The sequence below is a fragment of the Leucoraja erinacea genome, chromosome 15 (assembly GCF_028641065.1).
Source record: "Leucoraja erinacea ecotype New England chromosome 15, Leri_hhj_1, whole genome shotgun sequence".
Taxonomy (NCBI): domain Eukaryota; kingdom Metazoa; phylum Chordata; class Chondrichthyes; order Rajiformes; family Rajidae; genus Leucoraja; species Leucoraja erinaceus.
Window position 1 is genome coordinate 17,787,106 of NC_073391.1, and position 16,687 is coordinate 17,803,792.

The 16,687-nt window shown below is 37.0% G+C and overlaps 1 protein-coding gene across 2 annotated transcripts in view; it reads right to left on the reverse strand.

The window, feature by feature from the left end:
- Window positions 1–240: 240 nt before the first annotated feature.
- The window catches only part of acadsb (acyl-CoA dehydrogenase short/branched chain), a 30,140-nt gene continuing 13,693 nt past the window's right edge, over window positions 241–16,687 (reverse strand). The window contains exons 3-12 of one of the 2 annotated variants that reach the window (XM_055646777.1): window positions 14,494–14,594; window positions 11,927–12,133; window positions 10,743–10,913; window positions 8,884–9,009; window positions 6,289–6,381; window positions 5,378–5,467; window positions 3,573–3,710; window positions 3,060–3,159; window positions 1,886–1,962; window positions 241–1,600 (exon numbers count right to left, since the gene is read on the reverse strand). In XM_055646777.1, coding sequence (XP_055502752.1) covers window positions 1,892–1,962; window positions 3,060–3,159; window positions 3,573–3,710; window positions 5,378–5,467; window positions 6,289–6,381; window positions 8,884–9,009; window positions 10,743–10,913; window positions 11,927–12,133; window positions 14,494–14,594 — 1,097 coding nt within the window. In that variant the 3' untranslated portion in view covers window positions 241–1,600; window positions 1,886–1,891. Of the gene's footprint in view, window positions 1,963–3,059; window positions 3,160–3,572; window positions 3,711–5,377; window positions 5,468–6,288; window positions 6,382–8,883; window positions 9,010–10,742; window positions 10,914–11,926; window positions 12,134–14,493; window positions 14,595–16,687 lie in introns of both variants that reach the window. The other variant, XM_055646776.1, reaches the window with a different exon arrangement.

Here is a 16,687-nt window from a genome sequence, read left to right on the forward strand (position 1 = left end):
GATGGAGTCTTTCCTACTCATTCTTCGTTGATCATCCTTGCTAGAGAAGTCACTTTCCTCCCCACCCTGCCATTCAAGTCAGACTTTGGGGTAGAAAACCATGACTTTTTCAAGTAATGGTAGAAGTCCTTCTTAGTTTCAGGTTAGGCAGTACTGACTGAAATGGACCATCTCATTCTTGATAATGTTGTATCCTTCAATCAAACAACAACAACAACAACAACCCAGAATGACAAAAACCAGTATTAAGGAGTTTAATTTATCAGCACAAGATCTTATAGAACAGCGTATCGTATCTCTGCTCACTTTTTGACAGAGCTATTCAGATTAATTTCACATTCCAATGTTTTAATCAAGATGCCTGAAAATTAGTTCACTGCAAAAACTAAATCTGTTGAAAGGTTATAGGTAATCTGATTCCATCACACTCCGGCAATATATTCCAGATAACAACATTGCATGAAAATATTTTGCATTAATTCACTCAGTTCTTTTTGCCAATTATTTTGAATCACTAACCTCTGGTTACCGATCCAATTAGCAAAAAAAAAATCATTTAATTGAACCCAAAAATGTGCGTTTATTTTATTATTTATTAGGAATAATAAATTTATCAGTCAGAGTATTGAATACGAGTTGGGAGGTCATGTTGCAGTTGTATAAGATGTTGGTGAGGCCTTATTTAAAGTATTGTGTTCAGTTCTGGGCACCATGTTATAGGATAGATGTTGTCAAACTGGAAAGCGTACAAGAAGATTTACGCGGATGCTGCCAGGCTTAGAGGGTCTGAGCTCTAGGGAGAGGTTAAGTGGACTGGGAGTGCAGGAGGATGATGGGCGATCTTATAGAGGTGTATACAATTATGAGAGGAATAGATCAGGCAGATGCACAGTCTCTTGTCCATAGTAGGTGAATCGAGGACCAGAGGACATAGGTTTAAGATGAAGGGGAAAAGATTGAACAAGAATCTGAAGGGTAACTTTTTCACATAAAGGGAGGTGGGTATATGGAACAAGCTGGCAGAGGAGGTAGTTGAGGCAGGGACTATCCAAAACATTTAGAAACTGTTAGACAGATTCAAGGATAGGACAGGTTTGGAGGGATATGGCCAAAAACACAGGCAAGTGGGACTAGTGTAGCTGGGACATGCTGGCTGGTGTGGGCAAGCTGTGCCGAAGGGCATGTTTCCACACTGAATCACTCTATGAAAAGTACTGACAAGTTTAACACACAGATGGAAAACCATAAAATGAAGACTGCAATCAGTTTCAATTTGCCAAGGATGTTAGAAACAAATAACCACAAAAATAATTTCATTTTGGGAATAGTTAAACATGGATGACACAATAAATTACTGCTTTTCCAATAATTCTAAATGCTGGTTTTACAAGTTGTGTTTCATCAGTACAGATATACTAGAATTCACAATGTTTACCAAAGATATATTGCAGAATAATTATTTTATAAACATACAAGAACAAGATTTAAAGTTACTGCCACATAAAACAATGCGAGGATTGCAAAAATATGCTCAACCCAACTAAATGATGTTTAAGAAGGAACTGCAGATGCTGGAAAATCGAAGGTAGACAAAAATGCTGGAGAAGCTCAGCGGGTGAGGCAGCATCTATGGAGCAACGGAAATAGGCTGAAGAAGGGTTTCGACCCGAAACGTTGCCTATTTGCTTCGCTCCATAGATACTGCCTCACCTTTCTCCAGCATTTTTGTCTACGTTAAATGGCATATGATTATGCCACCTGAAGCTTTATTGTAAAGTATATAAGATGGAAGGCAACTATTTGAAAACAGTTTGTTGATCTACAGTAACTGTTTTGTGTCTGTATTACATTACATTGGGATCAATGTAGCTGTTGATGTTATGCCGCAACATTAATATTCTTGATCTATCAATTTTGCAATTGTGTTCAGTTGAATATTTGAGGTTCCTTCATATATTGAACCTGGAAAAGGACAGGAAGTAAAATTACAAATTGTAAATGAAGAGAAAATTCAAAATTTTGAACTAACAAAAAATAAGTTAATATTAGATCAATGTAGCCACAAGGAACTGCAGATGCTGGTTTACAAAAAAGGACAATGCTGGAGTAATTCAGCAGGTCAGGCAGCATCTCTCAAGAACATGGATAGGTGACCTTTTGAGACGAGACCCGAACAAAACATTGTCTATCCACATTCTCCAGAGATGCTGCCTGTTCTGCTAAGTTACTCTAGCACTTTGTCTCTTTTTGTGTTGGATTATTGCACCTTATCTTAGTTTTATACGGACATAGCAAAACCATGATGATTATGGGCCAAGTCTAGCATGACCAGATCAGCGGTCTGTACTTGCCATCCATAGATTCTGTCTGGCCAGATGATGTGGGCTGGGCTAGTGGACCCCCACACTATGCAGGAGTTGGTGAGGAATCAACATCAAGTATGGAATAGGCAGCATATTAAATATTCTGTCTCCAAGAATATCCTCACACCTTTTAACAGGAAGTGGCTTAGGGACTGTGGCGTCTTCTGCAAAGCTGGGGATTTTTTCTTTTAAAGACTTCTTAAATTCTTATATATTCAGTCATTTATATATTATTAAGAATACTGTATTATATGAAAAACAAACATTGAAATAGTAAAATAATGGTTTCGAGCACCAAACCCCCACCCCCCCCAAAAAAAAAAAAAAAAAAAGGCTCTAATGCACCAAGCAGATGTAAAGCTGATTCTCAAGCTTTTGCTGGTCTTTTCTGGAATAACACAAGAGCCAACGCAAGAGGATGTAGGTGTGGGATTGGGGTGAAGAACTAAAGTAGCAGGCAACTAGAGTTCCCCATACAACTGAGCATTGATATACTGCCGTCACCCAAACAGTGCTTGGCCTGTCCTCCATGTTGGAGATTATATCATAGGCACCAAACGCAATACACTAAATACTTTCCTCAAAAAGAGATTTTATGCAGCGATTAAGAGTAGAGAAAATGATTTACCACTTTATATGTCACTATACAATTAAACTTTGATTAATCATGTAAATACGCAAAGCTGTTTGTCTTACCTATTTTACAATCTCGATAGTATTTTTCTATGGGATAATCTTTTGTAAAGCCAACTCCTCCCATCCATTCAATACATTTTGCAGAAGTAATGGCTGCTACCTATAAAAAAACAAATAAGTAGTCTCATTACAAATCACATACACATTATATGCAACTCTCCATCCATTACATCCAACATTATAATTGTTTAACATGTTTATCACTATAACATTTAAGATGGGGAAGCTGGCTCCGATCAGCCCCACTGCTGATGGTGCTCTGTAAATACTATAGAATGATAGCAATGTGATGGCCTTTTGGTTTTCTTTCTTAATGGCCCAAATGGGGAATCAGCAATCCTTTCCAGCATCTCTAAAAGACCAAAAGTTGTGAAGTAATTTTAGATGTCTAAATTTTACACTTTAAATACCACAGAAGGAAATATCACGTTTTATATTTATATTAAAATGATCAGATAAGCTTTGACCTTTCCTAACCCATCAGTTCTTTGGCCATTGACTGTTTCAGTTTACCTCAGAAGTGTAATATTTTGCCATACATGCTTCTTTAATAAAGGATCTCCCAGCTTCCTTCAGTCGGGCAGCGTTGTATGTAAGCAACCGTGCAGCTTCCAACTGGGTGGCAATCTGTGAGACCTGGTGTTGCATGCCCTGTACCACAATAGACAAGCATAATATCCATTTTAAAGTAATGTTGAATTAACTTTACAAAAATCACTAACTTTCATTATTCTGAGTTACACCAGCTAATAACTCAGCCTATTAACCAAGCTGTTGCAAACTATTTTTGTAGAATTGAATGGCCCAGATGTCGCAGTCCGCAGAGAAGTATTCAGTATAGCAGTGGAACATGGAAAACAGAAGTGTCTATTGTGAATCTGGGACCCAAATGAACAGGCTAAACAATTGTGTTAGCTCCATGCAATTAGACTGCTGGAACCTTAACCTTAATAAAGTGGAAGTATTTAATGCAATAACAAAAGATGTAGATAAAACCAGTTTTCATATTGCAACATCAATTTAGAATGTTACCCTCAAGTCTCCAGAGTGTAGCTTGTCCCCAGAATCTTGTTACTTGAGAGGCAAGAGTGAAAACTAAATGAGCCAAGGCAAGCACAGCTTATACATAACTGATCATAGCTAGCCAACTATGCCCATTGACCACAATGCGACAAGTGATTTAGATTGATTGCAAGCCTATAGGTTATACACAACTATTCTTCACGGTTCATTTCCTCCCCCTCCACAACCGCAACCTCCGGGAGAATCCATGCCTTTTTAAAAATCGGTACAAGCTGCTACAGTTCTTTAGATTTTGGAATAGTCTGCTTACTGAATAACCTCATATTGCTTTTTGTATTATAGACATTGCTGATAGTCAGTTGTGCCATATCTTCAATTCATTTGCTAACAATGTTGTTAATAAATATTTGAACTAAACATATGAGCAATACAAGTCCCTTTAGTCCATCCACATAACTCTGACATCATATAAACATCATATTTTCAAATGCAACCACAACCATGCAACTCCCTGCGAGAAGAAAGGGAAATCCAGGCCAGGTTAGGAAAGAGAAGAGAGAAAACTTCATCTCTGGTCAGTGTTTATCCAAGAGTATTCCAGCTACTATTTAACTTTTGCAAAGGATGATCACCATTCACAGCAGAAAAAAGATTCAGCTCTTCCTTGGAGGATTTTAGCGTATCGACATCAGATGGAAAGAGAGGAAATTGGACTTCTTCTAATCAATTCTGGATGTAGGAGTTGCTGCAGAAGCTAGTATTAACTGTACATCTCTAACTGCCCTGGAGATGGTTTTAGCTATTCACCTTCTTTAATCCCTGCATTTTGTTTCAGAAGGTACTCTTTACTTTTAAAATAATATCCAACACAGATACAGCCTCAGATCTTAAAATGTAACCTCTGATCCTAACTTTAAATTTTTTTAATTTAAACAAACTCTCAACTCAGTTTATTTCTTTTACCAACAATCCTTAATCTGCTCACCTCACCTCCGTTTAAAATTAACCATCATCAATATTAATTTAGCATTCTCATTTAGAAAGACCTAATGGATGGCAATCTCTGAAGGTTAAATTGTCACATTAGGTCAAAGGCAACTCTTCACAAAGAGTAATTTTCTACTCTATTAAAGCAATGTTCTACTTCACGACGCATGACGTACTTCAGCTTTATCATGGAAACAGGATAAAATTTAGGAACTGCTTTCAGAAAAGGGAGAATTGAAAGACACTTGGAACGTCATTACAGCGAAGGTAAATCAGAGAAATATGAACGCAAATTTTGATAACTATACCTGGAAATCATATATTCTTTTGCCAAACTGCATTCGCTGCTTCAAGTAAGGAATGGTGCTATCAAAGCAGCCCTGTGCCAATCCAAGCATCTGCAAAAACAAAATTGAAAATATATATCGATGCTTAAAAAAAACGACAAGATTACTTGTTTTTTGTTTTTTAAAACTCTATGATGTTCAAAAAAGAAATACTAATTGAGTATGTTTCTACAAAAATAATGGAATTTGTCAGCTTTTTCCCCCCAATATGATGAGGCCAATTAACACCTCAACCAAGATCACCCAACCAACACAGTGCAAAGACTGAATTGACCTTGGGAGTTCCCCAGCCACTCAATCTATTGACTGGCAGAACATGCACGGCAATACAAGAATTTATTTTTCCATTCATATGGTAGATTGCCCATCCTCTATTACAGCTTTGTTCCCACAGTATTTCATAAGTGTAACCCTAATACAGCTTTTCTAGGAATACTAGTCGGTATGTCAAGGAGGACTCTCTCGAACTTTTACAGGTGCACAGTAGAGCATGCTGACCGGTTGCATCGTGGCTTGGTACGGCAACCTGAGCGTCCAGGAGCGGAAAAGGCTGCAAAAAGTTGTAAACACTGCCCAGTTCATCATCGGCTCTGACCTCCCTACCATGGAGGAGATCTATCGCAAGCGCTGCCTCAAAAAGCATCATCAAGGACCCACACCACCCTGGTCACACACTCATCTCTCTGCTGCCATCAGGTAGAAGATACAGGAGCCTGAAATCTGCAACATCCAGATGCCTTAAAATATTCTGTTGTGCTGCAGCAAGCACGAATTTCATTGTCCTATCTGGGACACATGACAGAAACTCGCTTGTCTTGTCTTGTCTACTTTCCCGACCAAGAAAGCATACATTGAATGCAATGTTCACATACCTGTCCAGCAATTCCAATCCTGCCTCCATTCAGCATTCCAATTGCATACTTGTATCCATGACCCAGTTCACCTAAAATATTACTCTCTGGAACCTACAACACAAAAAGAGGATTCTATCAAGAAGGGAAAGAAAATTAAAATCTAATATAATATTTCAATTTCTACAGCATTGCAAATATATGTGAAAATGATACAGGATGGAAGTGTTGTTTGATGACAGATTGGAAGTGAATATGCATTATGGGAGTTGAATTCACAGACCATGACATGGGCAGAATTTCTTCTCTTGCACAAGGTAATAATATAGACAAGGGCTTTGTGACAATATGCCCAATTGTAGCACAGTTTATTGGAAATTTGTTGGGCTTGACACCTAAACCCATGAATACAAAGTAGAAACCAAAGAGAAGGAATATCAAGTTTTGTACGACTCGATATTCATACGAACTTGATACTTTAAGTTTAAAGCTACAAGATAGCACCAGAAACATGGTATGTAGGAAGGAACTGCAGATGCTGGTTTAAACCAATGATAGACACAAAATGCTGGAGTAACTCAGCAGGACAGGCAGCATCTCTGGAGAGAAGGAATGGGTGACGTTTCTGGTCGAGACAGAGTCTGAAGAAGGATCTCGACTAGAAACATGGCGACTCATTGTGAACTGCCTCACAAGAAATCTACTCAATTGCTGCACACTTTTACATATATATGATTCTGCTTTTGTATAGTACAATTTCAATGGATTGTGTGCAAAACAAAGCATTTCACTGTATCTAGATACAATAAAGCAAGGACTGCTAAAATAACCATTACAAATGATATTTCGCACTTTCAATCTGGTGACTAGAGTACAGGGAAGGCTTGCGTACAGTTTGCTGTGTAAAAAAGCATGTTTCCTCTTCTTTCCCACTTACTTAACATCGTATGTTGGAATAGGGAGTAATGGACTATGGATGCTCATTACCCATTAATTCAAATGGAGCCTCTGGCTGTCCCTTTCATCCCAGTGAGGAAAAGCAGCAACTGGGGAAAGGAAGAACTAAATATATGGCCTGACCTCCCCTATATACTTGCACATTCTATAGCCCTTGGTCCAACAGTGAATTCTGCATGGGTCTTTCCATAGCAGTCTCAGTAAACACCAAAATGAATTGCGGACCATTCCTATCAAAATGAGTACCTTGGCAAAGCTGCTTGAAATGATCTCTATTATTATCTCAATATTTTACAAGGCAATTAATTGAAGAATCTGTTCCACCCTTCAGTTAAGGCAAATGTTGGCACACCATGAATAAATTATATTTGCAACGATGCTCTGATCCCACTAAACATGTCCTGCCACCAAAAACTGTCCCCAGTTTTCACATTTCATTTGTTGTCACCTTAAACATACAATGACATTTTGCAGGGGTTGTACTATGGGACAAAAACCATAGAACAATATACAGAGGTGTGGAGATTCTACTCAATCAGTAATGCAAGCACATTCCACGGCCGTTTAATAAACCTGCGAGAGAATAACATGCAAACCGCAATATTATTTCAGGAGACAATTCCGTGAATCAGCACCAAGGACTAATTGGAGAAGCATTTTTTTTAAATTTGAGAGATTTGTTTTACAATGCATTGCTTGTAGATTGGGTTTTCTGGAGCTTGGAAGAAAATGGAAAGAATCTCCAACCAACCAGCTTGAATCCAGATCACCCTTTGGCAAATTGCTAAAATGTTCTGTCATGCCCTGGAGATTTCTCTTTGGTCTTTTGTTCATTTGTATATGGTCTGCACATGACCTTGTACAGCAGAAGTGGATGCCACATTCTGATAAGAAGTGAATGTCACCAAGACTTTCCCTCTTCATCCATGGAGTACTGGAAACTACTTGTCAAATATTCCATCAGACAGGCCTCAATTTCATCCTTAAAAAAAAATAAAAAATTCTGCTGTATAATCTGTCCCCTTGCTACTAATTCTGGTTTAACGTGTCATTCCTCATTTACAACATGATCTCTGTAAATTGTTACAATTATCTCAAGTTTCCCATTTTGATAATGTGGTCTTCAGTCACTGGCCCGGTTAGCAACTGCCATCGAGGTAAGGGTTAATCATGGAAGGGCAGCATGTACGGATGATATCACCTTGAGATACAAGGCTATCAATAGCTATTTCCATGTCAAATCATAAGACATTCAAGTTCACCAACAGCTTACTTGGAAGGATGAGGATCGATTTCTCTGCTGAATAATTGGTGGTGCTACATTTGGCATGTGAACACTTGTTGAGGGAAGAAATGGTGAAATTATTCAAGACACTTCCGTACAAGTGCAATGATGTAGTTCTCATTGCAAAGTCAATACACTGATGTCAGATTAATATATACGATTTGGCGTTGCTATTTTATTCCATGATGAGGTTCAGTGTCGGCTCCCATAGGAAGTTGGCCATTTGGACAAAATAGATGAATGGTGATCATTATATCGCTTCTGGGTACAGGTCAACCTATCCCTTCAGCAAATATAGAAATCAATTAAAATATTTGTAGCCAACATTTCTTATCCAAAACTCGACAATGAGTGTTAAATATCATTCAAAATACCTTGACATTCTCAAAATTAACAGGACAGGTGGAAGATGCTCGAATCCCAAGTTTATTTTCTTTCTTCCCCACATGGAGACCTTCAGTATCTTTATCTACTATGAAGCAGGTGATTCCTCTATAGCCCTGGAAACGAAACAGATAGCTTGTCACCTTCAGTTGCTACAGTTCATTCCATCCATCAATTTGCAGCACTTTTGCTTTATTAACATTCAGGTTTTAATAATGTTCACCTGGATTTCAATTTACTTAATGAGCTGTAAATTACTGAAAAATCCCAGCCACTCCATGGCCAACTGTTGGAATTTCACCCCTCATTGGTCCCAGCAAGTTCAGAACTTCAAGGTGAACGTTCCAACTTTGTTGGATGAACTTTGATGGTAATTTCCTGGTTCTGTTCAACCAGAATAGAGTAGCCATCACAGAATTAATTGTTAATGGTGTCTGCCAATTTTCTCAAGCAAAGCAGCAGCCCACAGTGATTAGTTTCAATTTGATGTAGCATAGAATCAAACCAACCAAAGCCAAACAAGCACATTAAGAATGGTTGAAAAATGAAATATGTAGCCAGATCTGTCTAAGAAAATGAGTACTTTAAAATTCAGGAAAAGCAAGGTAAAGGTGAAGAAGGATGGCACGGTGGCACAAAGGTAGAGTTTCTGCTTTACAGCGCCAGAGACCCAGGTTTGATCCTGACTACGGGTACTGTCTGTACGGAGTTAGTACATTCTCCCCGTGACCGCGTGGGTTTTCTCCTGGTACTCTGGTATCCTCCCACATTCTAAAGATGTACAGGTTTGTAATTAATTGGCTTCAGTAAAAATTATAAAACTGTCTCTAGCATGTAGCATAGTATTAGGGTATGGGGATGGCTGGTCGGCACTGATTCGGTGGACTGAAGGGCCTGTTTCTGCGCTGTAAACTAAGCTAAATTAAGCAAGGACAAGAAGGGACAGGTTGGGACTTTTTCTTTAGAGTGTAGGAGGTTGAGGAGTGTCCTTATTGAAGAGCACAAGATCATGGGAAGTATGGGCGCAAAGTTTCCAGAGGTTTCCGTTCAGGTTTCCTAAGTGGGACAGGGGCATAAGACACTATGTTAAGAGACTTTACCATCTGGAGGAATAGACATGGCTATTCTGTTGTTTTTTTATTTGTATTGGATGCAAATTATTTAACTAATCTGTTGTGTTGATGGGAAACACAACTATACATTGTGGCGTAAATCCGATACAGTAGGATAAATTAGAAAACAAAGTTTTTAGTTCAATCAGCAACATTCATGCCAGAATGTATATCCCATATGCGTAATTAGTCAAATCCCTTGCATACTCATTTCCAATTCATTTTATCCTGTCCCTCAACTGCTTTTATAACCTATTTGAAAATGCTGTCATGGTTTTTATTACAATGATACACCCTACTGGTGTTTTCCACAACCTTTGTACCCAGTTATGAAGAAAAATTAATCTTCACTAACCTAAAATTGCTAACATTTAATTTTATAACAGTGTTCCAATGTACTGAAAACATTATTTGTGCACACACTTTTCTTAAAGAAACCACATAGGGCGATGAGAGAATGAAAAGACACACGTGCTCAGAATAGAAAACTTCAAAGAAAGCCAAATTGACCAAAGACAAAAATATTTCTCCAGGCATCCTGGACTTTACAGCGAGGGCAGGGTAGTGGAATTTAAAGTAGTTTAAAGCAGTTGGAGTTGGGTTTGGAATATGTAGGATTTATACAAAAAACACTTCTAGTGAAGGAAACTGAATAGTTAATTTAGTATTTTGTTTCAAAAACAAAATTATACATTCAATGCAAACACTTCACAGTAAAAAATTGCTTTGATACTTACAGATGAGGGGTTTGCGTTTGCCATGACTAGAAATATTCCAGCATAATCAGCATTACTAATCCACATCTTGGAACCATTGATGACATAATAATCTTTATGTTTCACTGCAGTAGTCTTCAAAGAGAACGCATCACTTCCAGAATCAACTTCTGAAAGACAGAAACTGCCAACCTAAAGATTTTAAAGAGCAGTTATCAAAGGTTACTTGATGTCATGTGAATAACAAAGTTGCAAACTAATTATTTGTTACCACTGTTATCTTACACAAATGGCAAAGGCAAAGGACAAGTTAAACAAATGTTTAATATATCTCCATAACATACAAGTTACTCAGGCACTTGCTGAGATCAGTCAAACTTGCGAGCCTATCATTGCCACAGCACATGCAATGACATCGTTTCCATGCCTGCCTGGTAATTATCCTTGGCAGCAATCTCCCAACACTACATCAATTCCACCCTCCCCCCAATTTCCACACTTTGAGAAGGCAAGTTCCTATCAACTGCCCACCAATGTATTCCCAGTGCCGATTCTGAACCATTTATCAATTAGTGAAATTCCAAAATTTCTCCCAATGTTAATAATTTTTGGGCCACCGACTGCTAATCTTCCAAATCTATCCAAAGGGAAAGGAGTGCAGGATGGCACATTTTTGTCAAAGAAAATTTTGCAAAGGCTGGCCTTCTGCAGTCTATCTGGTGCACCCCAATGATTGAACTACAATTTCAGGTTTTCAATGTTTGTATATGGAATGAGTAAAGTTTAAAAAATAATAATATTCAAGCCATTGCCGATAGCCAACTGCCAATTTCCCCATAAAGTAATGTCACACTGCATATTTATCACACCGATGAAAATATATTTTATTCTGGCAAATGTTGTTCTGGTGTGAAGAATAATAGCAGCAAATATTCTTCAATGGATAGTTGTTGAAATTTTCCTCAGAATTAATTATTCTGGCCACCAGCCTTTCTTGGGTAAACATATACTAGAAAAGGTACTAGGAGACAAGGGGAAATTGCAAAGTATTTTTGTAGCAACTTACAGCAGTGGTTTACAGGATTTTAGACAACTGAAAACTTTACCATAGTTCTGGGAATTTAATGTTAATAATCTAACCTTTCAAATGTTCTGATTCTTCAGGTAGAATTCTTTATATTCGACAAATTCCATTCACAACTCACCATATCTTTAGCAAGTCGAGGTAGATATTTTCTTTTTTGTTCTTCTGTTCCACATTTCATCAATAGTGTGTTGATTAAAGTGTTCTGTATATCACAAACGACTGCCACCGATGGGTCCACTTTAGCCAACTCTTCAATGACAAGCAGAGACGAAAAGAAGGTTGATTCTGATCCACCATATTTTTCCGGAATTTCAATTCCCATCAACTAAAAATGAAGGAGAACCACAAAATATTTTCTATATAACTGTGCAACATTCGTAAAAATAACAACATAGAAACATAATAAATATTACATTATTGTTAAAGTGATTTGCAATCTAGAAGGCTCGAAGGGCCTACTCCTGCATCTATTGTTTATTGTCGATAATACATCTACTAATGGTTTAGACACATGGAACAGATGGCTTAAAATTAGGCATTAAAGTTACCAGCAAAATATTTTAAGAACTGGGTTGTTTGGAGGGAAATCTAATTGATGCCCTAACAGCAAATTATAACAATTTGCAACAAGCATGAACAAAGAAATAGGATTAATAAAAATAGTTCCTTCTCTCGGATCATAACCAGTGCTTACTAATATAGCAAATTATTCTTTGCAGTCATTGGTGCAATGGAATAATTGTGACTGCTCAATTGGACAAGCTATAATCCAGAAACAGCAAATGAGGTGAATGAAAAAATGTGCTTGTTTCAGAAATGTGTTAGTGGAATCTTTCATGGCTCCCCAAACTTTCGGTAGGGTCTTAACATCTTATTTTCAGCAGTGGAATAAAATATGGAGAGAGATAGAGATTGAAGGGACAGATGGGAAATGGAGGAATATGGATCAGGTACAGGCAGAGGAGATTAGGAAATTTGGCACCATGTTCGGCACAGATAACGTGGGCTGAAGGGCCTGTTCCTGTGCTGTACTATTCTGTAGTTCAAGAAATGGTTAGGATGAATTCCAAAACAAAATTTAAAACCGCTTTCAAACGTGAGGGGATCACCAACTTAGCAAAAATAAGTCAACACATTTATAAATCATGTTAAAAGTTTTTTTTCATTTACTTAAGTCATGTACCCTGTATTTGCTCAATAATTCCCTTCCTAATTCCAACAACTTTTGTAATTATAACAATTGAGGTTAACAGTGCTCACTGTTACTTACTATAGACTAGATAGGCCAACAACGTTAGATACCCTCTCCTTCATTGCTTATACTGCAGCAGCCTTTGCCAAAAGACTCATATTGACTGGTTTTCCAAGCCTCTGTCAATACGATTTTCACAGCAGGTTATGGGAAATGTATATTAAAACATTGTCTGCCCCATGAAAAATATTTATTTTCAAAATTCAGCAAATCTACAGACTTTAACAACTGTTTAAAGTAGATGATTCATATTTTATGCCTTAAATTCACATGACAATCAGGCAGTTTTAACCCAATTAACTCCAATTGAATATTGACATGAAACTATATTAAGAATGTTTCATATGCATAAAATGTGGAGCATCCATCAGCAAATCTGAATTTTGCCCCAGACCAATCTAAAGACCTGCTGTAAAAATAATATTATGTCTAGTTCCCCAACACAAAAACTTTTTGGAACAAGACTCCTCTGCATTAATTGTGAAGATGTTAGTATTAAACAAAAAGGGATTAATATAAGAAGAGTGTAAATAGGGTGCTGATGGTCATAATGGACTTTTTAGGCCAGAGGTCTGTACCCGTGACTCTGTGTTCCATTAATTTGCATATGACATTTAAGAGTTGCTTACTTATTCCTTATGAGATCCTCAACTGGTCAGCGTTAATTAATGCATATTGTGTTAGACTATGAAAGAAGTTTTGTTTTGTGTTTAAAGAATTGTTCATCATCTCCCACCCACCACTGATTCAATTAAGCATCTTGATCAGGTACATACCTAATTATAGCAGAATCTATAAGAAAACAGTAGTTTGGTCACGTAAGAAACAAGTATAGTGCAAGCAAATGTCAAATTATAAAACCATCAGAGTACATGTAATTGTAATTGTAATTTGTAATTTTATTTATTTAGGGGACAGTGCATATTAATAAACATTCACATGTAATACGCAAGATTGTAGCCAGTAGCTAATTTCCATCTTTAGACCCTCTGGTAAACAAGGTAAACACATCACAACACAATCAATCAATAAGAGAAGAGACAAAACAGAAGTCAAAAACAAAACAAACAATAAAGTAAAAAAGTAACAATAAAAGAGTACCATAGGATAATGTTAAGGTAGATTATGATTGCAGTTTTGATTTTGCAGTAACCATGTTTTTAGATGTTTGGTAAATGAGGTAAGGGTTGGCAGATCCGTGTATCAGACCAGACCAGATAAAACCCAATATCTCAGAAAGCGATTTGGGAGACTTATAATTTACTACTATTCCAGCTAATTGAACAGAATTCAACGTAATAATTTACCAAATTATGTGCAAAGCATTGAATACAAGTTCAAGTACGATCATCAGAAGCATATGGTTAATCTCAGGATTTTGTCGTTTTTTTAAGTAACAAAATACAAGGCTTCTCCAGTAAAATATTACCAACCCCTTGTTCAAACAGTCCTGAAATGATAGATTCATCCATTTGAGACTGCTCATCCATTTTGTGGACCAGTGGTGCTATTCGCTCCTGAGCAAACTTGGCAACTAAAAAAAAAAAATTTGAAGTTGACAGTAAGAAAAAAAATGATACTTCAACCCACTGAAAAAGTAAAAATTCTGAAATAAAGTATACAGTATTTTTCATAGTTTACAGTTAGGAATTTATATCTTCCATTTTCCTTTGATGTTCTTATCTACTCAGTGATGGATGCTACCAGAAGCAATGACATTTTTCTACTCCACTACAGTGTTGGTATCATGTATTCTGAAGTTCATACAACACATCAACCACAAAATAAATATAGTCCAACTAATACCGTAGGTAAGCAACCTTTCTTACCACTGAAGCAGATTTTTAATTCCTCTCCTCTCTTCTTACAGATATTACTAAGAGGATTCAATAAAATAAAAGGCAAAGCCCATCAGACCTATCCATTCAGTCAACTTCGCCAAATGAACTGGGAATGCAATGCGAAGAATACCTTCAAATATACTTGACCACAGAATAGAATTTCAGTGTCAATTTTGAATAGTCTGGTCTTAACAAGATAATCATCTCACCCCCAAAACTCCACCTGCTATAACCTTCATCTTAAAATGCAATGACAGAATAAGATAATTTTACATATTTAGAAGAGAATCAACCATTCCCAGTCTGATAGAAAGGATTTTAAAGCTTTAAAATTGTCTCAAATATTTTTGAACATGCAGAACAACACTATCGAGATTCTCTTCTTAAAAATACCATATTGTTTGACTTCATCTCAATGACAGATATTACGGTGCATTTTATATGAGATGATCAAACATGTAATGGAACATAATTATTTGCTCTAGTTAATCCTCATCATTAACATAAGGCTCTAATTTTTGTCATTATTAGATTAGAATTGAGGTTTATTTAAGTGTACTCATCTAGATTTTGTGATAGGGCTAATGCGTGATAATCACAGGTTAGTTATAATGATTTAAATTACTTACTGGCATCTGCACACTTGCAGTTGGTCAAAGAAATCTGCTATTCCATGTGGTCTATTCCTTGAGAATATACACATTCCCCTTTGCCAACCAAATTTTGTTAATTCCCAATAAAGCCTTTAATAAATCAAGTAAGACATGCATCTTACCTTAGTGTGATCCAACTGATTTTTTTTATTTTATTTTATTTTTTTTTAAATCACCTGAGCCCTGCAGAGAACTGAAAATTGCAGAGTTGATACGTAGCCCAAACCATCACAAAAACCAGCCTACCTTCCGTTGATTCCATCTACACTCAGCAAAGCCGCTGGCATAATCAAAGACAAATCTCACCCTGGTCACTCCCTCTGTTCCTCTCTCCCATCAGGCAAGAGATACAGAAGTTTAAAAACACATACATCCCGATTAAGGAACAGTTTTTCCCCCAGCAGTTATCAAGCAAATAAACGGTTCTCACATCAGTTAGAATGCGGTACTGACCTCCCATCGACTTCGTGGAGACCTTTGTATTATATTTACTCGGACTTTATCGGAAGTCAATGTTATATCTTGCACTAAATACTATACCCTTCAACCTTTATCTGTGTACCGAGGACAGCTTGATTGCATTCATGCATAGTCTTTTCTTTGACTGGATAGCAGACACACAAATAATTTTCACTGTACTTCAGAATACTCAACAATAAACTAAACTATCTTATCTTCCAGGACCCGTCTATTTCAGACTCTGCATTTGATTTACCCAGTATCAACCTTCTTTCACCAAGTTACTATACTCCTTCCAACAAAAAGAAATAAATGTCATTCAAACTTTAGAAACTCGCAGTAATAAGAAATAATTAAGATTCTGGCAGCATTAAGATATACACCCATTATAGCATTGAACCGCTTTGAAACACTAGCATAGTTACAGACCAAATCTTCATGGTTTTAAAATTTAATTGCATTACAGCCTCAACATTGTCCCATTTTTCCACACGTCTCCCTTTACTTTTTGCTACTAATTTCTACCCGAATGCAGTTTTAATCTCAAGTTCTAACATTTCTTATTACCCAATTTATTTCTGATTGCTCCCCATGAATGTTTCTTACTAGACATGTGAACAGAATGGAAGAAATGCACAGAAGCAACAAGACAGATTTAAGATTGTTTTTGGAGA